The 27,288-nt window shown below is 50.3% G+C and overlaps 1 protein-coding gene across 1 annotated transcript in view; it reads right to left on the bottom strand.

Moving 5' to 3' along the window:
* Positions 1 to 27,288, bottom strand: part of PTK2B (protein tyrosine kinase 2 beta) — a 188,408-nt gene that overhangs the window by 8,689 nt on the left and 152,431 nt on the right. Inside the window, 4 exon segments of the mRNA XM_075341629.1 lie at positions 31 to 174; positions 11,188 to 11,234; positions 11,379 to 11,406; positions 13,473 to 13,511. Of these exon segments, the coding sequence (XP_075197744.1) occupies positions 31 to 174; positions 11,188 to 11,234; positions 11,379 to 11,406; positions 13,473 to 13,511 (258 nt within the window).

The raw sequence follows: 27,288 nt of genomic DNA, 5'->3' as shown, positions 1-27,288 counted from the left end.
ACAGACTAGGTCCTCTCCAGTGGCCCTCACCTTGACCACGTTGACGTACCCCTCGGGGGGCAGCTGGTAGATGTCGTTCTTCAGCTGCAGCACGGATTTCACCAGCTCCATCACGCTCTGGTACACGTTGTCATCCGTACGATCGATGTTGGCTGTCGGGGTCGGTTGAAGAGCCTGAAAGAAGCAGCAATGTTACAAGCAGACCCTTCTTTGTCCAGCGTCGCTCCGGTCTGTCTCTGGCGATTTGTGACCTTCCGGCAGCTCCGGTGTTTCATGGACGCCGGAAGTCACAACTTAATACAAGTCTATGGGAGCCTCGTTCTGGCCTCATTTTTTATTGTGCTGACGTTAATTAACAGTCAGGTATTAATATTGGCTGAGTCGTCTTACAGATAGAATGGTAAAATATTTACTACTCGAGTGTCTAAGGGATACTGTGCTGTCAATGTATACCGTGTGACAGCCAGCCATAGCAAGACTAGGAGAGAAGGGTTCACCGAACCCGGACTCTGGAGCAGATCATGTCGCGGGCGGCGAGGCGCTCACTCGCTAACGCTCGGGTCCGGCGCTGCTACTGCTCAGTGGCTCGAGCGGTGGGCCGGATCCAGGGACTCGAGCGGCGCTCCTCGCCCGTGAGTGAAAGGGGTGGTTTGGTTTGGGGATGTAGTCCGTGACGCCACCCACGGGTTGTGGTGAGGTTGGACACCACCGCTGCTGGTGACGGGGATCCCGGGAGCGATGGTAGAGAGCAGCTGGGATGTTGTTTTCCCCCTCCGTGGGTAGGGGTTGGTGGTCCCGGGGCCCGGTGAGGTGACGGGGAGGCAGGGTTGGCGAGGTGCAGGGTCGCAGGGACTGTGCAGCGTGGTACCGGATGGCACGGTTGTAGTCACTCAACCACAAATATACACAAAGTCTCTGGTAAACCAAACGGCTGGATGGACGGGTCCCGCAGCCGGCTGCTGTGACTTCTCCCGGACGGTTGGTGGTGGCTGCCTTTCCCTGCACCTGTGTGTTTGTTCGGCTCCGGTGGCTTCCCACCAGTAACCTGCTCCCCAGCGTATATGTGCCGGAGGAGCCCTTTTGCCCGCAGGCTCTGGCCCTTGGGATCCTAGCTCTGGCGGTAGCTGTATTTCCTTTTACTGGTCGGACGGTTGCCTTTTATCGGGTCTTGGCTGCTAGGAAACCCCTGGGACTCCGGTCACTAACGGATTTGACCTTTTCGGCGGCTCCAAGCCTGGTCCGCAGGCCCTGCCTGTGTGTGCTGGCTTCACTTCGCTCCCCGGTTCGGTACCGGCGGGCCACCGCCCGACCCCGGTCCTACGGTTCCGCGTTGATTCGCCTCTCCTGCAGACGGCCACCACCGTCTGCCAACCTTGCTGTCAGTGCCTGGGCCACGCACCCAGACACCAGCAGTAGCTCCTCTCACTTTGACCTCCACAACTACTCTGCATACTGTTCATGCCTCAAGGACTGTGAACTCCTCAGTGGGTGGGGCCAACCGCCTGGCTCCGCCCCACCTGGTGTGGACATCATCAGCCCTTGGAGGGAGGCAACAAGGGTTTTGTGTCTGGCTGATGTGCCTGTCTCGGGGTGGGGGTGTGTGTGTTGCAGTACCTGTGACGACCTGGCTAGTCCAGGGCGCCACAATCGCACTACCCCATATCTGCTCCAGCTATGCTGCATCCAATGCACACAAGACTCCACTGCCCCCCCTCCCAAAAAAAAGTACCTCCATAACAGTGCCAGCCTCCGTCCCATCATGACAGCAGAGGTCACACATTCCCTGTAACAGCCGCAATTACAATGCCCTCACAATGGCGCCAGACAGTGTCCACAGATCAGTGCCCGACAAAGTATCCACACAACTGTGCATTACACAGTGCCCCCATAATACATCCAGCACAGTATCCTCACAACTGTGCATTACACAGTGCCCCCATAAAACATCCAGTACAGTATCTGTGGCGCCCCTGACCTGGTCAGGCACCACTGAGTACTGCACCCATGCTGGGGACAGTACAATACAGGTAATCCAGAAGGCTGACCGAGGTGTGACTACACAGGCGCATAGTGATCAGGTCTCACACATTTACCTTTGAGAGGACCCCTGGGGATCCCAGGAGGGGGCGAAGCCTCCATCTCCACTCGAGGGGTGTGGTAGAGAGCCTGGTTGCTAGGTGACGTAGGCAAGAATAGGAGAGGAGGAGCAGTGAGCCAGTTTAGTGTGCAGCTCAGGGAAAGCAGACGTGAGGAGCAGACCCTGGAGCTGTGGCAGTCTAACAGCGTCCGCGCAGTGACTACTGACGGGGGAGAACGGTCACCTGGGAGTGCTGCCCGAAATCCACACACAGCTAAAGAGAGAGCAACGGAGTGGAAAGTAAGAGGACTGTCAGGGAGAACCAGGCCCAAACGGGTAACAGGTCCCAGTGCAGGGATAGATTCACCTTTCCTTTGCCAAACCTGCATGAGGGGGCACTTTACACCCCCAAGACAACACCACAGAGTCCGCAGCCACGTAGCCAAAGTTAGGGCCCATAGCTCACAGGAGGCAAGCAGCCGGAGTGATCTGGTCCAGGCTACAAGCAAACGGGCCAAAACGAAGGGGAGAGAGGCACCAGCAACTTCCCTGGGCGACCCCAGCAGGGCTTCAAGCAGGGGTTACCTCAAAACACAACGGGCTAAGGAAGGCGAGTCGGTAGCCACCCTCATCAGTCAGCCTGAAGGACATCTGGTTCCAGCCTGGTTCATCCCAGCTACGCCCGGGTTACTCACCCTGCCATCATCAGTGAGTAAAATCCATGAAAGACATCCTGCTTGTGCGTGTGAGTCATTCTGCGACTTGTAGTTCCACACACTTACACAGGGCCCTGGGGCATGCCTCACTCTCAGGAGGCTATTACAACTGACTGCACCTACCATCAGCCCCAGGCACCCCTAACCTGCAGTGGCGGTCCCCACTGACCGCAATTCTGAGAGTGGCGTCACGACAATCAAAATAGAAGATTTCCTACCTGTGACAAGATCCAGCTGCGTGGAGTCCCTGAAGGTAATGCACCGCTGCACCGACACCGAACCTCGGGGCCCCACACATCTGGCGTCACGAACAGGATAAGGACTAGACCTGTTCAGACAGGTGACCATGTGCCTGGGCGGTCCGCTTGGAAAATTGGAAGCGCCGCCATATTGCCACCATGAAAAGCGCGCTGAAAAACAACAGCAGCCCGCGCTGGGAGAAGTTACCGCCCACGAAGAGGTGTGGCTACCCAGAGATCCCCTGCAGAGTCCTGGTCTCGCAAGTGATGAGAGCGGAGGCGTTCAGAGACGTCGGGAAAGAAAGGGAGCCAGAAGCCTGCTGCTGGAAAAGGCAGAGCAGAAACTGATAAGCCTGCTGTTGGGAGAAGAGTTCAAGGCAGTGAAGGAACTGGCACTGAGACTGCAAGGAAGAGTCGGAGGCCTGCTGCTGAGAAAAGATCTGCAGAGCAGCGACGACGTGGTGAAGATGGCGTCTGAAGATAGGAGCCCAGAGCCGGGTTCCGCTGCCTGGTGGTCCTGGGAGCTTGCCCAGTTCAGTAACCGACTGGAAGCGAGGATCGTGCAGCAGATCCGAGAGGGACGTGCGGAGCTGCAGGAGATGGCTGCGGCGGTTCAGGCCTATGAGAGGGGAACCGCACGACGAGTGCCAGACCGAGCGGCGACGACTCAGGCCCCGACGATGTTACCGATGGGTGAGTCCTGTGTTGCCCCTGTCAGCGCGAGTGCCCCGACCCCTGCTGCCATGCCCGCGGTCCCTGAAGAGGCGCCCGGCGCTGCGACGCTGAACCAGGCCGCAGCCACGCCAGGTGCGGCCCGCCAAGCCCAGGCCGCCGCAGCGATGCCCTGCCCGACCCGCAAAGATCCGGCTGCCACCGCGACCCTCCTCCACGCCGCAGGTGTGACGCTGACCCAGGCCGCCGCCATGCTAGGCCCGGCCCGCCAAGACCCCACCGCCGCAGCGACGCTCGTCCGCGCCGCAAGTGAGGTGCTGAACCAGGCCGCAGCCACGTCAGGTGCGGCCCGCCAAGGACCAGCTGCAGCTGCGACGCCAATCCAGGCTGCAGAAGCGCCCAGCCCGGCCTGCACAGATCCCATCGCAGCTGCGACGCCAATCCAGGCCGCAGAAGCGCCCAGCTCGGCCCGCACAGATCCCATCGCAGCTGCGACGCCAATCCAGGCCGCCGCAGCGATGCCCTGCTCGGCCCGCCAAGATCAGGCCGCTGCCACGCCAGGCTCGGCCCGCCAAGACCAGGCCGCTGCCACGTCAGGCTCGGCCCGCCAAGACCAGGCCGCTGCCACGCCAGGCTCGGCCCGCCAAGATCAGGCCGCTGCCACGCCAGGCTCGGCCCGCCAAGACAAGACTGAACAATTGTTTACCCCGGCCTGCCAGGCCAGAGCAGACACCGCCCCCCAGCCCAAGGAAGTCCCTGCTAGGAAGTCCCTGCTGGGGGAAAACCCCGAATACTGGAAGCTGAAGGCTGACCTAGAGGCTCACTTCCCAAAGGAGATGGTGGACCGGTATCTGCTCCCTCCGCATGCTCAAAGGAAGACTCCTGCAACCTTCATGCCAAAGGGTCCTCCGTCCTGGCCTGCTGATGAAAATCCATCCCTAGCGCTGCCACAAGAGGAGTGCCCAGAAGAACTAAGGGGGAGAGGAGGCCAGGAAGCTGAGAAGCTGACCCCGGAGCCATCAGCAGTGGATGCAGCACCAGTCCAAGAGCCAGAGATGCTGCCGTACTCCCGCTGGGATGAAGAGGGCCCGACATCCTCCGCTGAGGAAGATTTGCCCAGATACCACACCTGGGAGCCTGCAAGCAGTGAAGTAGCAGCCCAGCAGAATCCAGCCCGCAAGACACGGCGCCGCAGCAGGACAAGGGATCCACCTGCACAGCAATCTCCAGATAGAAAAGACGAAGTAACAGCCAGAGACTTAGAGGAAAAGCGGTCCTTGAGAAGAGCCAAATCGCAGGTCAGAGGCCCACTTTGTCGTGGAGCTGTGGAAGACTTTAGTTTAAAATCAGGATATGGCTTTATAGTTGTACCTGGAATGAAAGAAGGCATCTTTGTGAATAGAAGGGATGTTAGAGCACATTTACCCAGAGGACATCCAGGAAGAAACCTACGGGTAGGAGACTCAGTAGAATTCACCAAACACCAAGGAGAACGCGGATGGTACGCACTAGATGTCAGACCATGTACCAGCAATCCCTACAGTAACCCTGCTGTCTCAACACTACAAGATAAAGAAAGAGAAAAAGATAAAGACACAGAAGAAGAGGAAAGAAAAGACAAAGAACCCATTGATGAGACCACTACAGATGATGACAGAGATGGAGAAAGCAACAGGTGCCACAGCCCTACAGGCCCAAGCCCTGGTAAGGAGGAAGAAGGAGCAAAGTTCATGTAAAGTAAAGTAAAGTACAGCAGTTACAAGTTTTGACAAGTTTTGCAACGTTTACAAGTTCAAGAAATGTGCCCACATGAACTAATGTGAGAAACCTCTTTTTGCACTTTGAAAAATGAACCTTAAGGCTATGAACTGGCTATAGCCACAAACTCTCGCAGTGTAAATAGTTACCCCAGAGGTACCACCACCAGAGCCAGCCTGTTTAGGGGCCTGGCTCGCCTGCAACCAGGGAGCACGCCTGTTTATGGGGCCTGGCTCTCCACCACAAAGAGGGTACCTGGTCAGCACCAACTGTGGAGGCCGCCTCTACATCCTGCCAGAAGAGGCTGAAGGCGCGGCTCCACCAGGCCAGGTATACCCTGAAACCACCAGACCATGAAAGCCGCCTCTACATCCTGCCAGAAGTGGCTGAAGGCGCGGCCAACGAGAGAGGGTTTAGGGTGGGTTAACGGACTTGTGGGTGGAGGGTGGTGATGTATGGTACCTGATGGTTTTAAAACGTTTTACCATGTTTTACTGTTTTATGCATTTTAAAATGTTGTCTTGCAGCCCAAGGACGTGCTGGTGATAACTAAGGGGGAATGTGGCGCCCCTGACCTGGTCAGGCACCACTGAGTACTGCACCCATGCTGGGGACAGTACAATACAGGTAATCCAGAAGGCTGACCGAGGTGTGACTACACAGGCGCATAGTGATCAGGTCTCACACATTTACCTTTGAGAGGACCCCTGGGGATCCCAGGAGGGGGCGAAGCCTCCATCTCCACCCGAGGGGTGGAGGGGGCGAAGCCTCCATCTCCACTCGAGGGGTGTGGTAGAGAGCCTGGTTGCTAGGTGACGTAGGCAAGAATAGGAGAGGAGGAGCAGTGAGCCAGTTTAGTGTGCAGCTCAGGGAAAGGAGACGTGAGGAGCAGACCCTGGAGCTGTGGCAGTCTAACAGCGTCCGCGCAGTGACTACCGACGGGGGAGAACGGTCACCTGGGAGTGCTGCCCGAAATCCACACACAGCTAAAGAGAGAGCAACGGAGTGGAAAGTAAGGAGACTGTCAGGGAGAACCAGGCCCAAACGGGTAGCAGGTCCCAGTGCAGGGATAGATTCACCTTTCCTTTGCCAAACCTGCATGAGGGGGCACTTTACACCCCCAAGACAACACCACAGAGTCCGCAGCCACGTAGCCAAAGTTAGGGCCCATAGCTCACAGGAGGCAAGCAGCCGGAGTGACCTGGTCCAGGCTACAAGCAAACGGGCCAAAACGAAGGGGAGAGAGGCACCAGCAACTTCCCTGGGCGACCCCAGCAGGGCTTCAAGCAGGGGTTACCCCAAAACACAACGGGCTAAGGAAGGCGAGTTGGTAGTCACCCTCATCAGTCAGCCTGAAGGACACCTGGTTCCAGCCTGGTTCATCCCAGCTACGCCCGGGTTACTCACCCTGCCATCATCAGTGAGTAAAATCCATGAAAGACATCCTGCTTGTGTGTGTGGGTCATTCTGCGACTTGTAGTTCCACACACCTACCCGGGACCCTGGGGCATGCCTCACTCTCAGGAGGCTATTCCAACTAACTGCACTCACCATCAGCCCCAGGCACCCCTAACCTGCAGTGGCGGTCCCCACTGACCGCAGTTCTGAGAGTGGCGTCACGACAATCAAAATAGAAGATTTCCTACCTGTGACAAGATCCAGCCGAGTGGAGTCCCTGAAGGTAATGCACCGCTGCACCGACACCGAGCCTCGGGGCCCCACACATCCTCACAACTGTGCATTACACAGTGCCCCCATAATACATCCAGTACAGTATCCTCCCAACACTGCTACAAGATGCTCATTACAGTGCCAGACACAGTGCTATATAATACAGCCAACAGTGTCCTCATAATACATCCAGCATAGTATATTCACAACAGTACTATACACAGTGCCCCCATAATACATCCAGCATAGTATATTCACAACAGTACTATACACAGTGCCCCCATAATACATCCAGCATAGTATATTCACAACAGTACTATACACAGTGCCCCCATAATACATCCAGCATAGTATATTCACAACAGTACTATACACAGTGCCCCCATAATACAGCAAACACAGTAACATCATGACAGTGCTATACACAGTGCCCCCATAATACAGCCAGACACAGTATCATCATGATCGTGCCTGACACAGTGCCCCCATAATACATCCAGCACAGTATCATCATGACAGTGCCTGACACAGTGCCCCCATAATACATCCAAACACAGTAACATCATGACAGTGCTATACACAGTGCCCCCATAATACATCCAGCACAGTATCATCATGACAGTGCCTGACACAGTGCCCCCATAATACAGCCAGACACAGTATCATCATGACAGTGCTATACACAGTGCCCCCATAATACAGCCAGACACAGTATCATCATGACAGTGCCTGCACAGTGCCCCTATAATACATCCAAACACAGTAACAACATGACAGTGCTATACACAGTGCCCCCATAATACAGCCAGACACAGTATCATCATGATCAGGTCGTCACAGGGTATTGTACAATCTCTCCTTCTGTGCAATATCCACCTCGTTCTTGGTTATGGGTCCCCAACTACATGGTGCTGCCTATATCAGCCAATTAAAGTCCTAGGTACACTCTGCACCACACCCACCAAGCACACTAGTGGACTGAATAGGGTCGCCCACTTGGGGGGTTGGACAGGGGAGGTCAGGAGTGTCAGGTGTTGAAGTTGGAGAGTGAAGGAGAGAGGAGGTCAGGAGCAGGGCTCCTAGGAAGCCATCTAGGTAGCAGACGGTGGTCTGGGCCTAGAGGATCTGGACCCCCGGTCACAGGGGATCGTGACAAGGGACACGGAACTGTCGAGGAGGACAGCCAGCGGCCTTGTACCATCACCGGGCTGGGACCAGGGCACGACGGGGTACGTGGACCCTAGGTCAGGGAGTAGCTTCAGGCAACCTGACAATTGACCCGACGAGAACGGAGCCTTCAAGATCCGCTCTCCACCCGCTCCAAAATCGGGGTACTAGCGCAACGAGGGGAATAGGACTTTCCACTAAAACAGTCCAGAAAATCCCAAGCATGAACCCTGCGAGCAAGCTCCCACACTTAGCAATACTGGGGAGCGGGACCCGACTAGTTTTATGCTACCTGGGCAAACCAAGAAGTGAACTAAGTGCCAGGAGGAAGGTCACGGATCACCAGGCAGCACCATCAGGGACGGGACCCGACCTAGCTCCCCTCAGCGGCAGCGGTGTCCAGAACTTTGGTTTATCCAGTTGTCGGTGTCAGCTTTATGGACTGTGCGAGTACAAAAGTTTCCCTCTTGGCTCCCCATGGCACTCCCCAACCACCATCACCGAGCCCCGTGGCATCCCCCCTACCTGTGGAGGGTTCTAACACCTGACTGCCCCCGTCATCACCCCCGGGTACTCCCAACTGCAGCGGTGGTACTCCCAGATTACCACAAACCACAGGTGGCGTCACAAACTCTAAATACAGTTAGGTCCAGAAACATTTGGACAGTGACACAATTTTGGCGAGTTGGGCTCTGCATGCCACCACATTGGATTTGAAATGAAACCTCTACAACAGAATTCAAGTGCAGATTGTAACGTTTAATTTGAAGGTTTGAACAAAAATATCTGATAGAAATTGTAGGAATTGTCACATTTCTTTACAAACACTCCACATTTTAGGAGGTCAAAAGTAATTGGACAAATAAACCAAACCCAAACAAAATATTTTTATTTTTAATATTATGTTGCGAATCCTTTGGAGGCAATCACTGCCTTAAGTCTGGAACCCATGGACATCACCAAACGCTGGGTTTCCTCCTTCTTAATGCTTTGCCAGGCCTTTACAGCCGCAGCCTTCAGGTCTTGCTTGTTTGTGGGTCTTTCCGTCTTAAGTCTGGATTTGAGCAAGTGAAATGCATGCTCAATTGGGTTAAGATCTGGTGATTGACTTGGCCATTGCAGAATGTTCCACTTTTTTGCACTCATGAACTCCTGGGTAGCTTTGGCTGTATGCTTGGGGTCATTGTCCATCTGTACTATGAAGCGCCGTCCGATCAACTTTGCGGCATTTGGCTGAATCTGGGCTGAAAGTATATCCCGGTACACTTCAGAATTCATCCGGCTACTCTTGTCTGCTGTTATGTCATCAATAAACACAAGTGACTCAGTGCCATTGAAAGCCATGCATGCCCATGCCATCACGTTGCCTCCACCATGTTTTACAGAGGATGTGGTGTGCCTTGGATCATGTGCCGTTCCCTTTCTTCTCCAAACTTTTTTCTTCCCATCATTCTGGTACAGGTTGATCTTTGTCTCATCTGTCCATAGAATACTTTTCCAGAACTGAGCTGGCTTCATGAGGTGTTTTTCAGCAAATGTAACTCTGGCCTGTCTATTTTTGGAATTGATGAATGGTTTGCATCTAGATGTGAACCCTTTGTATTTACTTTCATGGAGTCTTCTCTTTACTGTTGATTTAGAGACAGATACACCTACTTCACTGAGAGTGTTCTGGACTTCAGTTGATGTTGTGAACGGGTTCTTCTTCACCAAAGAAAGTATGCGGCGATCATCCACCACTGTTGTCATTCGTGGACGCCCAGGCCTTTTTGAGTTCCCAAGCTCACCAGTCAATTCCTTTTTTCTCAGAATGTACCCGACTGTTGATTTTGCTACTCCAAGCATGTCTGCTATCTCTCTGATGGATTTTTTCTTTTTTTTCAGCCTCAGGATGTTCTGCTTCACCTCAATTGAGAGTTCCTTAGACCGCATGTTGTCTGGTCACAGCAACAGCTTCCAAATGCAAAACCACACACCTGTAATCAACCCCAGACCTTTTAACTACTTCATTGATTACAGGTTAACGAGGGAGATGCCTTTAGAGTTAATTGCAGCCCTTAGAGTCCCTTGTCCAATTACTTTTGGTCCCTTGAAAAAGAGGAGGCTATGCATTACAGAGCTATGATTCCTAAACCCTTTCTCCGATTTGGATGTGAAAACTCTCATATTGCAGCTGGGAGTGTGCACTTTCAGCCCATATTATATATAGAATTGTATTTCTGAACATGTTTTTGTAAACAGCTAAAATAACAAAACTTGTGTCACTGTCCAAATATTTCTGGACCTAACTGTATAATCCCCTGTAAATACCCTCTTCATTCGAGTGGCCGCACGACCCCAGGGTCCGGAGACCCCTCGAGCCACCGCGAATCCGGATCTGAGCAGCCCGGCTGCTGGCACGGGGGCGGCACATCCCCATAATACAGCCAGACACAGTATCCTCATTACAGTGCCAGACACAGTGCCCCATAATACAGCCACCACAGTATCCTCGTAACAGTGCTATACAGTGCCCCCATAATATATCCAGACACAGTATCATCATGACTTTGTCAGACACAGTGTTCCCATAATACATCCAGCACAGTATCCTCAACAGTGCCCTATAATACGGCCAACAAAGTGTCACCATAATATATCCAGCATAGTATACTCAAAACAGTGCTATACACAGTGCCCCCATAATACGGCCACCACAGTATCCCCATAACAGTAAAAGCCACATTCGTGCAAAAGCAGGTTCTCCTCACAATAGTGCCCCCATACAGTAGCCAGGCACAGTTCCCTCACAGTAATGACAGTCCTTGATCTTGGCTATGGCGGTCCCTCTCTGTACAGGGCCCACCGTTCTCTTTACCACTTTGGCCTTGTAATGGCCGTTTCTCACCTGAGCTCCGAGCCTCGGGGGTTTCTGCGGTGGAACCGTGAATTCAGCTGTAAGGTAAATACAAGGGGATGTATTAGAGGAGAACACGAGACGCCGACTGACGGAAAAGCTGCAAATGCGTGCATTGTGTCCAGGAATACGCAGAATAACAGAAGCCAATGTGGCCATTACTGGAAATGTCATATACTCACTGTATGCGAGGTCTTTCTCTGCGAGCGGCTGGAAGAAAAGAGAATGAAATGAGTGACATTGTGAAAATGGGTTCTGGAGACTAAAGCTACAGGAGGAGAGAAACTTGTGCGGAAGCCACACGTCTGCCCTGTGCCACCGAGGTTGTGGTTACACCGCTCCCCCCTCCTCATTGTCCTACAGCTAAAAGATGACTGTCTGCAGCAGGAGCCTCCCCCCTCTGCAGTAGGTAGTATAGATCTGCACCCAATGAGATGAATGGTGTATATACCACACGGGGCAATGCCATCAGATTCCTGAGTTCTGAAGATTGTGACACTTTTTTTGGTTCTGCTTCACTCAATCACAAAGATATTCATCTTTGTCACATTTGAAGCGCAGTATGTGAAATCTCTGTTTCCCGACCAACTGTGTGTTCCTTCAGAGTCTTCTCTGGGGGCGTGAGACTCCACCCCTCTACCCCAGACTCTGCCAATCACAGCTCAGCAGCATCCGAGCTTGCTAGACTACTAGATCAACTGCCAAGCTGTGATTGGCTGCATCTGGGAGGGAAGGGTGAACGGGCACGCCCCCAGAGAAGACTGTGTGCAGATTAACTGGGCCTTTCCTCAGAGATTTCACATACTAGGCTTCAAAGCAACACATGTGAATATCTCTGCAATGGAGCAACGCAGAGCAAAACGGAAAAAAGTGGTAGAATTATCGGAGATCAGGGGTTTGTGAGGAGGTTAACTTCATTTTTTTTGAGCAAGTGATGAATTTTCTTTAATCTGGTAATATACTCCAAATTTTACCTTGATTAGCTTGCTTAATTTAATATTAGAACATTGGGTATGAAACTTGGGCAATAGGTTATTCTGATGGGAAGAAGAGGAAAAAGGAAGAGGAAAGGGGGGAAAAAAGGAAGAGGAGAGGATGGGGGAAAGAGGATGGGGGAAAGAGGATGGGGGAAAGAGGATGGGGGAAAGAGGATGGGGGAAAGAGGATGGGGGAAAGAGGATGGGGGAAAGAGGATGGGGGAAAGAGGATGGGGGAAAGAGGATGGGGGAAAGAGGATGGGGGAAAGAGGATGGGGGAAAGAGGATGGGGGAAAGAGGATGGGGGAAAGAGGATGGGGGAAAGAGGATGGGGGAAAGAGGATGGGGGAAAGAGGATGGGGGAAAGAGGATGGGGGAAAGAGGATGGGGGAAAGAGGATGGGGGAAAGAGGATGGGGGAAAGAGGATGGGGGAAAGAGGATGGGGGAAAGAGGATGGGGGAAAGAGGATGGGGGAAAGAGGATGGGGAAAGAGGGCAAAAAGGAAGAGGAAAGAGGGCAAAAAGGAAGAGGAAAGAGGGCAAAAAGGAAGAGGAAAGAGGGCAAAAAGGAAGAGGAAAGAGGGCAAAAAGGAAGAGGAAAGAGGGCAAAAAGGAAGAGGAAAGAGGGCAAAAAGGAAGAGGAAAGAGGGCAAAAAGGAAGAGGAAAGAGGGCAAAAAGGAAGAGGAAAGAGGGCAAAAAGGAAGTAAAGAGGGGAAAAAGTAAAGAGGGGGACAAAAGAAAAGAGGGGGTAAAAAAGGGGGGGGGGGAGGAAAGATGGGAAAAAGGAAAGAGGGGGAAAAAGGAAAGAGGGGGAAAAAGGAAAGAGGGGGAAAAAGGAAAGAGGGGGAAAAAGGAAAGAGGGGGAAAAAGGAAAGAGGGGAAAAAGGAAAGAGGGGAAAAAGGAAAGAGGGGAAAAAGCAAAGAGGGGAAAAAGCAAAGAGGGGAAAAAGCAAAGAGGGGAAAAAGCAAAGAGGGGAAAAAGCAAAGAGGGGAAAAAGCAAAGAGGGGAAAAAGCAAAGAGGGGAAAAAGCAAAGAGGGGAAAAAGCAAAGAGGGGAAAAAGGAAAGAGGGGAAAAAGGAAAGAGGGGAAAAAGGAAAGAGGGAAGAGTAAATGGTATTTTTTTTATAAACATTCAGAAAAAGTAAAAGTTCTAGATTCCTGGTGAATAGTAGATGAGAAAAGTTCCATGTAAACAGGAATATCTTAATGTTGAATGGACAGAACAGGTAAATTATCCCCACCCCGGCAGTTCTGCCATCTGTATAATTACTACATAGAAATGTGGTGGAATACTGACCACATCAAGGGTCTTATCGTTGATTTGCTGCTTTGGGTCCTGGAAGTAAAAATAAATAAATATATTAGAATGGTATTAAACCGTCGTTATCATCAGACTTCACATTCTGATATCCTAAGACAAAGGTGACACCTAATAGTGGATCAGCAGCACCGCAACATTGTGAAGTTTCAAGCAGAATGTTCTCATAAGGAAGTGGCCACTAAGCTTAGAGCATCACAGAGCGTCACCAGCAGGTTGTAGAGATACAGGGAGACTGAAAGTTACAGAAAGGCAGAGAAGTGGCCACTGAGCTTAGAGCGTCACCAGCAGGCTGTACAGAGATACAGAAAGACTGAAAGTTACAGAAAGGCAGAGAAGTGGCCACTGAGCTTAGAGCGTCACCAGCAGGCTGTACAGAGATACAGAAAGACTGAAAGTTACAGAAAGGCAGAGAAGTGGCCACTGAGCTTAGAGCGTCACCAGCAGGCTGTACAGAGATACAGAAAGACTGAAAGTTACAGAAAGGCAGAGAAGTGGCCACTGAGCTTAGAGCGTCACCAGCAGGCTGTACAGAGATACAGAAAGACTGAAAGTTACAGAAAGGCAGAGAAGTGGCCACTGAGCTTAGAGCGTCACCAGCAGGCTGTACAGAGATACAGAGAGACTGAAAGTTACGGAAAGGTAGAGAAGTGGCCACTGAGCTTAGAGCGTCACCAGCAGGTTGTACAGAGATACAGAGAGACTGAAAGTTACAGAAAGGCAGAGAAGTGGCCACTGAGCTTAGAGCGTCACCAGCAGGTTGTACAGAGATACAGAGAGACTGAAAGAGTTAAAGAAAGGCAGAGAACTGGCCGTTCTTTGGGGACAGCCCACACATGACTGCTTCATTGTGAACAATGCTCTGCCGAGCCGGATGATGAACGCTACACAACTGCATTCACATTTAAGGGAGGTGAGAGGCAACCAAGTGTCATGTCAGATCATCCGAAACCATTTACATCAGCGTGATCTGTGTGCTAAACAACTTCCGATGTCCCTGACCACACCACCAGGCACCATCTACGTACCTGACCACCCCACCAGGCACAGGCGTCAGCTACGCTGGATGAGGGACCAATGACCTAAGTGCTGTTCACTGATGAAAGTTGATTCACGCTGAGCAGAAATGATGGCTGCCAGTGATGTTGGAGACGTCAAGGAGAGCACTATACATCAGTCACTGTTGTCACCTGATGAGCCTTTGGTGGTGGTGGTGGTGTTACACTGTGGGCCGGTGTATCTAGTCAGTACAGCTGGCCCTACACTGTGTGACTGGTATAGTGACAGCCCCGACTACTGGAATATCATTAATCCAGTCATTGTGCCTCTGCATAAATAACATCGGCCTAATTCCACCTTCATGGACTACAATGCTGCAGCTCATTGAGGTCCCATCATTAGGGAACGGCTGTTGGAGACTGAGGGACCTCAAATGGAGAGGCTGCACTTTCTCCAGACCTGAATCTCATAGAAAACCTATGAGATCAGATGAGTCGCCATGTAGAGACCGTAACTTTGTACCACAGAACATATACATGCATATAAATACGTACAAAAACACTTGCATACACACACATATATATGTGCATACATATACAAAAATATATACACATACACATATATACACACACAAACATGCATACACACATATATACGTTCATACATATATATATATATATACATATATATATATATACACATATATATATATATATATATATATATATATATATATATATATATATATATATATATATATATATATATATATATATATATATATATATATATATATATATATATATATATATATATATATATAAATATATATATTACACACACACACACACACACACACACACACACACACAGTCATGTCATTCTTTACATTTCCTGAAAATGAAGTATTTCTCTTACCCCCCATCCTCCCAGGAAGAAATGGAAAAAAAAAAAAGGCATATTTTTTCATAATATCACAAAAAAGCCTAAAAGTGGGCTGGACAAAACTGTTGTCAACTTAAGCGGGCTTTACACGCTGCGATATCACTAGCAATTGCTAGCGATGTTGTGCGTGATAGCACCCGCCCCCGTTGTACATGCGATATCTGGTGATCGCAGCCGTAGCGAAAAGTATCGCTATGGCAGTATTACATGCACATACCTGGTCGGCGACATCGCGGTGACAGCCGAACAATATCTCCTTCAAGGGGGAGGTGCGTTCGGCATCACAGCGACGTCACCGCGAGGTCACTAAGCGGCCGGCCAATAGCAGTGGAGGGGCGGAGATGAGTGGGACATAACATCCCGCCCACCTTCTCCCTTCCTCATTGCCGGTGGACGCAGGTAAGGTGATGTTTGTCGTTCCTGCGGTGTCACACACAGCGACGTGTGCTGCTGCAGGAACGACAAACACCATCGTATATGCAGCAGTAACGATATTATGGAATGGAGCGACGTGTCACCGATCAACGATTTTTGACGTTTTTGCGATCGGTGATCGTCGCTCCTAGGGTTTACACGCTGCGATGTCGGTAACTGTGCCGGATGTGCGTCACTAACGGCGTGACCCCGACGATATATCGTTACCGATGTCGCAACGTGTAAAGCCCCCTTTAATAACTGGTTGCACATCCTATACAATAAATAACTACTTAATTTTCTGAACAATGTAAAGGGTGCCAAAGCTTGTGGACATGACCGTATATGTGCCGCATGGTGTTTGAGTGTCTTGGGCAGCATCAGACGCTGTTCACACTGCAGATTCGTTCACTGCACACTAGGCTTTCTCTGGTGCTTCTGAGTTGCACAGACAGGCTCAGGCGTCGACCAGCTGTGTGGCCATTAGTGATCAGGCTGGCAGGAGTCAATCTTTGCTAGTCTGCTGGTTAGGCCGGTGTCCTACTTGGGAGTGCCTCGCGTGTATCTCGCGCGAGTTTTCCGGTGCATTACCCGTCACAAACTTAAACTCTGCTCACAGGAGCGGGTCGGTTGCATGCATCCCTATGCAGCTGACCCGCTCCTGTGATGAGTATGTGAGTCCGTGATGGGTGATGCACCGCAAAACTCGCGCAATATACACACGAGGCACTTGCAAGTGGGACACCGGCCTTACCTTTTGGATCACATGTGACGCCCTGGGCAAGCCAGGGGTCACAGGTCATTGCACCACCACACCCTACACCCCAGTTAGGCACATTCAGCTAACCCAAAATCCTTGTTGCCTTCCTCCATGGGCTGGTGTTCACACCAGGGGGTGGGCCAGGCGGTTGGCTCCTCCCACCGAGGAGTGCACAGCCCTGGAGGCGGGAGGAACCAGGCAGTTAGAGTTTGGAGGGAGAAGTGGAAAGAACAGAGTCAGCTCAGGGGGAGCTTGAGTGAGGAGCTAAGTGAAGGAGTAAACAGTGAAGTGTAAAGAGAGTGAAAAGTGACAGAAGTAAAGCCTGAAGTTGGTCCGGCTGTGTGCCAGGACAGTGTCAGCAAAGTCAGCAGACGGCGGTGATAGTCCGCAGGGGTGACTGCTCGGAGGTTGCTGGAAGGACCGCGGACGGGTAGTGGCCCGGCGGTCTGGAGCAGTATACAAAGGACAGTCAGCACCAGGGCAGGGGCCTTTCGGATCCCGGCAAGACTAGGAGTCGCCATAATTTGCCAAATCCATCAGTGAAGAGGACGACTGTTTCCCAACAACCAAGTCCCGATAGAAGGCAACAGTCCAACCGAAACGGAGAGACACCGCCACCGCCAGGGCACCAGTTTCTCAGGGCCAGCGCCTGCGGGCAAAGTAGGGCTCCTCCGGCCCATATCCAAGCCGGGGAGCGGGTTACCGGTGGGAACCCATCGCAACCAACATCAATTTAGGTGCAGGACAGAGGGACCATCACCGTCACCTACTGGGGAAAGCAAGTGCAGCCGTCCGTGGGAACCGTCTTTCCAGCCGTGTGTTTTACCGAGAACTGTGTCAACGTCTCAGGCTGAGTGAGTACCACAGTGCCGCCAGGCACAGCGCTGCCCCCGCGTCCCTGCGCCCACCAAGCCCTGCATCTCCCACCTCATCACTGGGCCCCGGGATCACTAACCCCTACCCACGGAGGGGCAACCCAACAACTGGCTGCTCCACATCATCACTCCCGGGATCCCCATACAGAGCAGCGGTGGTGCCAACAAATCACCACAACCGTGGGTGGCGTCACGGACAATAGACTATATCCCAAAACCCAATCCCCTTTCACTCACGGGCGAGGAGCGCCGCACGAGACCCCGGGGATCCGGCCCACCGCTCGAGCCACCACTGAGCAGCAGCAGCCGGACCCGAGCAGAGGGGTGAGCGCAGTGCTGACACCCTCCTCCCCGCCCGCGACACACATGTTGTGGAGAGACCTATCACAGTTACTTTTTTAAGATGGAGGAATCTGTCTTCCCATGCTGACTATAGCTTTTGCTAATCCTGTCCGTGTGCTGTTGTGTTGCAGTTGCCAGTGATTTATTGCATGCTGTGCTGTGAAAATCCTCCTGTCCCTGCTCTTTATTTCCTCCTTATCACTGCTTGTTGTGGAAATCATCTCATTTTCTGGTTATTTCCTCCTTATCCCGCATTGTCTTCGATCTCCATGTTTGCTAGCTGTGTGATAAGAGTTTTGGTTTCCCAGTTTGTCCACATCTGTGGGTCCAACCACTCCTGTCACGGTCCTCCCCTGGGGTTGGGGAGGGATCGGGGTATTAGATCAGGGCAATTAAGGTGGCCCAGACATCTCCACCATCAGAAGTATCTCTGGGATCAGGGACAGCTATGGCGCCCTAGCCTCAGGGCCAGATTAGGAGCCCCTTTCCACTGTTTTCCCCTCATACCCAGTGACAATATGTAATATCATACAAAGGGAATATTAATGTTTAGACAGATGTGTGGCGCCCCTGAGACTCTGGTCGCCACAGGGTACTGCACTGCAATTGGGGTGTAGTACTGATCATGGATTCAAGTAAGGTCAGTGCCGGTTCCACCATTCACAACCACATACACACGTGTTGCCCTCTTCCCCACTGGGGACTGGCCTAGGGTCGGGTACAAAGGGGTTTCCTACAGTGTGGCATTTACTGGATGCCATCAGGGACCCCAATCCACTAACTTAGGACCTAGGTAGAGGGAGGAGCGGCCACCAGGGGGTGTAGGAGTCACACAAAGTAACAGTTAAGGAGTTCTCCAGCAGGAGAGTTAGCGAGCAGACTTCTTTCCCGGTAGCTCCTGTGGGACATAGGAGTGTTATGGTTGCTGAGGAGGTACAGTGTCAGTTCCCCCCGGGGCCAGCGCAGTTCAGGGCGCAGCACCCTAGGGTGGTGCAATTCCACGTTGCATCATCAGATTCTGCCGGACGAAGAGGTTTCATGCCCCTCTGACCACAAAAGTTTCCAAAGCCAAGTGGCACCTAGGATTCTAGGGCCTAGATCATGGTCAGACTAAAGGGGATCCCCGCTACTGCCATAGGGAACAGTACTCTATCTAGTATGGAAGGGATTCTAAGTGGTTCAAGCCACAAGGACCCGCACTACAAAGCCCAACAAGGAAGGGCCCACAGACTACCACACCGGTTCTGACCTTAAAAGGGATCCGGGATCGACCAGAGCCAATCACGGTGGTGACCGGTACTACTGGGCTGGCGACTGAAGTTGTGGATAAACATCACCTTGCACCCGCAGAGACTGTCTGCTTTTCCTTACCGGCATCGCCGCCCAGCGCTTTGGTGCCGACGGCCACAACCTCTCCCTCCATCATCCACCCAGGGCCCGCTCCGCCTGTGGGGAGCGACACCATCCCGGCTGCCTTAACACCTGCCCTGGTGAGGAATTCTGCAGCGGCGGCTACTACTGTCCACATACCACAGGTGGCGTCACGACAAAACTTTCCCAATCACCCCGCTTTCCCCACCGTTTACTGTACACCTTGAGGCAATTGAACCGGGCAAGGCCACCCGTGACAACGCCTGACCTGACCATCAATGGCCCTACGACGAGTAGGTTAACCACCTGCCCCGTGGGGCGCTACAGATGCATATTAAAAATGGCTCATAAGCAGTAAAAAATAAAATACTACAATAAAATAATCTCTGACAGGATGGCTAAACCTATGGCTGCATTTGGAACCCGTGTAGATTTATAATTTGGGCCCCTCATTATATAACGGTTGTCCGCTTATATTAGGCTTCCTGATAAGTCAGTAGGGGCCCAGCTCACAATGGGGTCCGTACAGTTCAGACCCCCTGAGATGGATGGAGGCCATGTAACTGGGCAGCTCCGGCAAGCGATGGGGGGGCCTGATCTGGAGAATCCCTCCCGTGTACTACCGTCATATACAAATATATACATATCTATAGGCACATGATTTCCCTTCTGGTTTGGCCTCCTCCTCGAATATTCCAGGCACGTCCATTTCTAGTATAATGACTGGATTGTAATCCTGCCCCTTCCACTTCACCGCTGACCTCTATCCATTAAAGATTGCACAGAAGAAGCCGCCAGGTCCTTGGGAATCCCACGTCTTCGCAGTTGCACCCTTGGCTCCTAAACTCCTCTTTTTGTGATACATCAGAGCGCGGCAGACAAGCAATTACATCCGACTCCATCTACGTCTCAGCCCGACGTGGAGGGGAACGTGGAGAGTCACGGGGGGGGACAGGAATATTTAAGAAACGGGTCAATCTCAGCCGCCTAATTAATCATCCACAGAGCAGACTTGCCAAACTTCACAGATCCTCGCCAACGTCTACAAGGTGAGGGGGTCGCCATTAGCATGCGGGAGAGGTAACCGAAATCCAGCTCCGGAAGTTACCGCTTCTTAAGCTTATACTCTACATTTGCAAATGATGTTGTGCAGATTTTTTTTGTAATTAATTTTCCCTTTAAATTAAAAAAAGTTTAGGAAAATAAATATAAATTTGTATTTGTAATTCATGATCTACAATAACAGAGAAGGGCAGGATATTAAAACCCCCAAGCTAAACAGACATTCAGGCACCTAGGACAACCAAGACTTTATTTCCTATACGTTCTTAACTTTTTTGTGTCTTCAGTTTTTTTTTCTGCCCTTTCTTTACATAACTTTTTTTTATCTTTTCATCCTTACAGTCTTCATGAGTAGTGATGGGCGAACCCGGACTGTAAAACTCCAGATCCAACGGTTTCATATTTACCCAAAGAATAAAAAGTTTTGATGCCATTTCGGTGCAGTTTTTTGGCAGGAAACGCAAATTTGGTGCTGAAATGTCTGCACCAGATTTCAGCACCAAATTTACACCTCCTAGCAGAAACTTTTTTTTTTTTTTATTTTGGGCGATGAAATTTTTACACCAAATTCATGCACCCAATCTACACCTCTTGGCAAAACAACACATCAAAACTGCACGCAGTATGATGCAGTAGTTTTTTTTGCCAGGAGGTGCAGATTGGGTGCAGGAATATGGTATAAACATTTTAGCACCAAATCTGCATCTTTTGACAAAAAAACCCCCCCATGGTTTTCTTCCAGGAGATGCAGGTCTGTAAACCTGACTTTAATGAGGTCACCTGAGGTCCTCTGAGGTCAGAATACCTGCAGTCACAGGTGGAGGACTGTGGGAACCTCCAGCTTTGACCGCAACTAACATGAGTGACTTCACCGCTAATCGCGCAGCTCCTTCATTCAGTCTCTGCCTAAACCTCACAGTGGGTGGTCATGTTCTATGATTGCATGCTGTCAGTTCTGATGTAACAGAGCCGGAATTATCGTGGGACCTCGTGTAGATTGCTTCGAACCTGCAGGGGTGTTTTGGGGTTAATAAAGTGGTGAAAGAGGGTGTTTTTTGTATTTTGTTTCAAATAAAGTATTTTTTCAGTGTTTATTTACTTTGACTTACAGATTAGTAATGAGGGGTCTCAACAACCCTCCCCATTACTAATCTAGGACTTAGTGGCAGCTGTGGGCTATTACACCGATTGCCACTGCATCAGGGTAATCAGGAAGAGCTGATTAAAGCGTCGGGACTGTTGGATCTAATGGATGCAACAATCCCGGACAGCTGCAGGTTGCTAACTTTGGGCTGGGTGGTGGCCTAATAACCATGGGCCTCCCCAGTCTGAGAATACCAGCTCCCAGCTCCCGGGCTTTTTCTTTGGGGGGACCGCACGCCGTTTTTTTAAAATTAATTGAAATATTTAAAAAAAAAAAAGCCGCATGTGGTTTCTCCTATTTTGATTCACAGCCAAGATAAGCGCATGGCTGGAGGCTGCAGCCCGTAGTCGTATGCTTTATCTGTGCTGAATGTGATAATATGTTGGACTCTACGCCAAATACTTTATTTATTTTTATACCACTATAGATGCACATAGCACCTATGATTGGAAGTGTTAGATACACGGTCACACATGCTAGAGGCGCGTTTGACTGCAACCAATCTTAGGTGCTGGTGGGCGGGGAAAGCAGTGCATATGCAATGAAGGCTAATGTGTGGCCCCGGGAGACGTGTCAGCGGCCTGGAAGCAGTGTACAGCCATGACAGAGCCTCAGTAAGTACAGCACACCTGCTCCTATCCACCTATTCCTTCTACCAACATTTTTAATCGCCGGATTCTGGTCCCTATAGACTTATATGGGGACTGGCATCCAGCATGGTGCCAGATTTAAAAAAAAAAAAAAAAAAACAGATAACAGGGACCCGCGAGTCCAGTTATCAGTGACCTTTAATCAAAGTTGGAGAAATGCACTGCACTTTGATTGACAGGTGGAGCCCTGTAAGTAATGTGCCCCCTTTTCTTCATTTGAATCTCATTGCTGTTGTTGGCATCATGTGCGCATTTACACAGTGATTCTGTCTTTGTTAAAATGGCGCCAGAGTCCACGGATTTGCGAACCGCGATCTCCAGTGTCATTTAATTGAAGACACTGCGGTGAAGACCTTGAGAGGATTTTATTTTTTACATCTGCACATGCGCCCCTGCCGCTCGTAGTCTTCACTGCAGTGACTTCAATAAAATGGCGTCAGAGATCACGGTTCTGCACTTCCTACAGCTCCACCTCATCTGTCTACCACCCTTACCCGTACTCTTCACAGTGCGCACCGCCCTACAGCTCCACCTCATCTGTCTACCACCCTTACCCGTACTCTTCACAGTGCGCACCGCCCTACATCTCCTCATCTGTCTACCACCCTTACCCGTACTCTTCACAGTGCGCACCGCCCTACATCTCCTCATCTGTCTACCACCCTTACCCGTACTCTTCACAGTGCGCACCGCCCTACATCTCCTCATCTGTCTACCACCCTTACCCGTACTCTTCACAGTGCGCACCGCCCTACATCTCCTCATCTGTCTACCACCCTTACCCGTACTCTTCACAGTGCGCACCGCCCTACATCTCCTCATCTGTCTACCACCCTTACCCGTACTCTTCACAGTGCGCACCGCCCTACATCTCCTCATCTGTCTACCACCCTTACCCGTACTCTTCACAGTGCGCACCGCCCTACATCTCCTCATCTGTCTACCACCCTTACCCGTACTCTTCACAGTGCGCACCGCCCTACATCTCCTCATCTGTCTACCACCCTTACCCGTACTCTTCACAGTGCGCACCGCCCTACATCTCCTCATCTATCTACCACCCTTACCCGTCTTCTGCACAGTTATGCACTTCATATATATACCCCCTCATTTTCGGTTACCACTCTTACCCGTTCTCTCCACAGTACTGCACTGTCATACATCTCCTCGTCATCTCTGTCTACCTCCCTTACCCAATCTTTGCATAGTTCTGCACACCCTACATCGCCTCCTCACTTCTGTCTACCACCCTAACTGTCCTCTCTATAGTACTGCATGACCCTACATCTCCTCCTCACCTACCACCCTTACCTATCCTCTGCACAGTACTGCAGCGCTCTACATCTCCTTCTCATCTCTGTCTACCACCCTCCCCATCCTCTCCACAGTTCTGCACCACCCTACATTTCCTCATCTACCTCCCTTACCTATCCTCTCAGTTCCGCATCTCCTACATAGTCTCCTCTATCTAGCACCCTTACCCATCCTCTGCACAGATCTGCACCTGCTACAAATCCTCCTCATCTGTCTACCACCATTACCCGTTCTCTCCACAGTGCTGAATCGCCTTACATCTCCTAATCATCTGTCTACCACCCTTACCTGTCTGCTTTATAGTGCTGCACCTCCTATATCTCCTCCTTGTCTGTCTTCCCACCTTTACCCATCGGCTCCACAGTGCTGCACCCCCCTACATCTCCTCCTTTTCTGTTTTACCAAATGTACCCATCCTCTCCACAGTGCTGCACACCCCTACATCTCCTCCTTGTCTGTGCCTTACCACCTTTACCCATCGTCTCCACAGTGCTGCACCTCCCTACATCTCCTCCTTGTCTGTCTTACCAAATGTACCCATCCTCTCCACAGTGCTGCACCCCCCCCTAGATCTCCTCCTTGTCTGTCTTCCCACCTTTACCCATCCTCTCCACAGTGCTGCACCCCCCTACATCTCCTCCTTGTCTGTCTTCCCACCTTTACCCATCGGCTCCACAGTGCTGCACCCCCCTACATCTCCTCCTTGTCTGTCTTCCCACCTTTACCCATCGGCTCCACAGTGCTGCACCCCCCTACATCTCCTCCTTGTCAGTCTTACCACCTTTACCCATCCTCTCCACAGTGCAGCACCCCCCTACATCTCCTCCTTGTCAGTCTTACCACCTTTACCCATCCTCTCCACAGTGCTGCACCCCCCTACATCTCCTCCTTGTCTGTCTTCCCACCTTTACCCATCCTCTCCACAGTGCTGCACCCCCCTACATCTCCTCCTTGTCAGTCTTACCACCTTTACCCATCCTCTCCACAGTGCAGCACTACTCTTTCACCATAATTATCTGTGCCTATTGCCATCGATGACTTGTCTATGTGATGCAGAACAGAATAGGACACACTTTCTATGCAATCTTCATTACTTAGGACCTTAGGACCCACCCTATATGAAAAAGTTTTGTAAATTTGATAACCCTGCTCAGGATACTTCAGAAACTTAAAAAAAATGAAAAACTTCATTTAAATCTTTATACAAAAAAAAAAAGCAAAGACAGTGGGTGAAAAGTGCAGGCTCCGGGGGCTGGAGAACACATTGTAGAGCTGCCCTGATCCCCTCCATCCTCTGCAGGAACAGATAGGTGTCAGGGCCCATTACCCCCTCAGACCGTATCGCACAGCACAGTGCATTAATCCACACATTACGCTCCTTTACTCATCACCGCTTTACACACGGCTGCGTCCATGATCACAAAATACTGAAAAATGGTGAAGATCGTTATTCCTGGAGAAAAAAAAAAAATGGTGTTCGCCCCTCCCCGGCCCATTAGTGTATTGATGTATGTGCATAGGAGACTGATACTGGCACGGATTTCACAAGTGATTTTCTGTCCCTTTGAATTAGGTCCACGGGGACGGGGACGGGGACACCCCCCCCACTATGATAAATAGACCTGAATGTGCTGGCCTGAAAACAGAGAGCAATATCTGTAAATTATATCAGGCATGAGCGACACGATCAATGCAGATCACTGGATACATTTGCCGCATTGCATTGTCTAAAGGGAATGTGTCATCATACAACGACTTATTGTTTGTATCAGGTTTTTCTGTTACATTTGTTTTCATATTCTAAGCTTTATTAGAAAATACAATGACTAATCTTGTAGTTTTCACACCCAGAAAGTGTTTTCATCAGCCCCATAGTCCTCCATATAGTATGATGTATCCCCATAGTCCTCCGTATAGTATAATGCAGCCCCATAGTCCTCCATATAGTATGACGCAGCCCCCATAGTCCTTCATATAGTATAATGCACCCCATAGTCCTTCATATAGTATAATGCACCCCCATAGTCCTCCATATAGTATAATGCAGCCCCATAGTCCTCCATATAGTATGACGCAGCCCCCATAGTCCTCCATATAGTATAATGCAGCCCCATAGTCCTCCATATAGTATGACGCAGCCCCCATAGTCCTCCATATAGTATAATGCACCCCCATAGTCCTCCATATAGTATAATGCACCCCATAGTCCTCCATATAGTATAATGCAGCCCCAATAGTCCTCCATATAGTATAATGCAGCCTCAATAGTCCTCCATATAGTATAATGCTGCTCCCATAGTCCTCTATATAGTTAATGCACCCCCATAGTCCTCCATATAGTATAATGCAGCTTCAATAGTCCTCCATATAGTATAATGCAGCTTCAATAGTCCTCCATATAGTATAATGCAGCCCCAATAATCCTCCATATAGTATAATGCAGCCTCAATAGTCCTCCATATAGTATAATGCTGCTCCCATAGTCCTCTATATAGTCTAATGCACCCCCATAGTCCTCCATATAGTATAATGCAGCTCCAATATTCCTCCATATAGTATAATGCAGCTCCAATATTCCTCCATATAGTATAATGCAGCCCCAATAGTCCTCCATATAGTATAATGCAGCCCCAATAGTCCTCCATATAGTATAATGCAGCCCCAATAGTCCTCCATATAGTATATTGCAGCACCAATAGTCCTCCATATAGTATAATGCTGCTTTCATAGTCCTCCATATATGTACCCCCATAGTGCTCCATCCCCTTATGCAGCATTATTATCCATTATGCAGCACCCCTCCACTGGGGATTTAGCTGTGAGAGGGACAAATAGACCAACAGGGGAGGTTACTGGTATCTATGTTTACAAGAGGGTGAAAGACTGACAAAGGGAACAAGAAACTATTAGGGACTATATAAATGGGGGGAAACTTTCCAGAGACTGTTTACAACTGCCAGAGGAGGAAGGAGACTGACTTTGTGAACTTACTTGGGACTACATTTACGGTTGTGTGAGGAGAAAAATACTGACAATGATAGAGGCAAAGAGACCGATTAGGAAACTGGTTAGGGTCTATGTTTACATGGGGACTTTGTTTGCAGGCTACATTTACATCTGCAGAGGGGAAAGAAGGCTAAGAGAAATTACTGGGGTGGACTTCACCAGGGCACCTATTTGTGACTATATTTTAAGCCATCAGAAGAGGAAGGAGTCTGACCAAGGGAATGTACTGGTCATTATATTTACAGCTGCAGGAATGGGAAAGAAACTCAGTCACTAGAACTATGGAGAATATAAAAAGCTGCCAGAGGGGGAAGAAGACCACCAAATGTTACTGTATTTAAAGCTGTGAATGTGGGAAGGAGACTGACCAGTGACCTTATTGGTGAGTATTCTTGAAGCTGGCATAGGGTAAAGAAGACTGAAAGGGAACTTGCTGGGAATTATAATTTAAAGCTGAAAGAGGGGGAAGGAAACTGACTGCGATGTGTAAGAAGAGTTAAAAAAACCAAAGTGTGTGCAATAGGTATTTGGCAGAAAATGGATAAATCTAAAATATACAACATTGCCCAGCAGTTTGCCGACTGTACACAGATGGACAGTGATGTATATAATGTATATTTGTAGTTCAATGCCTCTTGGTCTTGGATAACCCATTGTGCCTGTGATGGTGGAATATGGGGGGGGTTGGGTATCATGGTGTGTAGGTTCATATTATAGACGTGGTTCACTGTCCATTCTCTGTATTGCTTGTGTGTACATTGTATTGTCTGTAGGTAATCACCCCCTGTAGTGTTTCTGTCCCTAGGTCTGGGGGAGGGGGCCTGGGATCCACCTAAACTATCTGCTTACCTGGGGGATTAGTTATGCTGGGTGAGTGTTTGAGAACTTCAAGAGACAAGGACTAAGATTGATT

Source organism: Anomaloglossus baeobatrachus, chromosome 3 (assembly GCF_048569485.1).
Source record: "Anomaloglossus baeobatrachus isolate aAnoBae1 chromosome 3, aAnoBae1.hap1, whole genome shotgun sequence".
NCBI classification, from domain to species: Eukaryota; Metazoa; Chordata; class Amphibia; order Anura; family Aromobatidae; genus Anomaloglossus; species Anomaloglossus baeobatrachus.
Note: the sequence above shows the minus strand (reverse complement) of the source record. Positions and strands in the feature narration are given on the sequence as shown.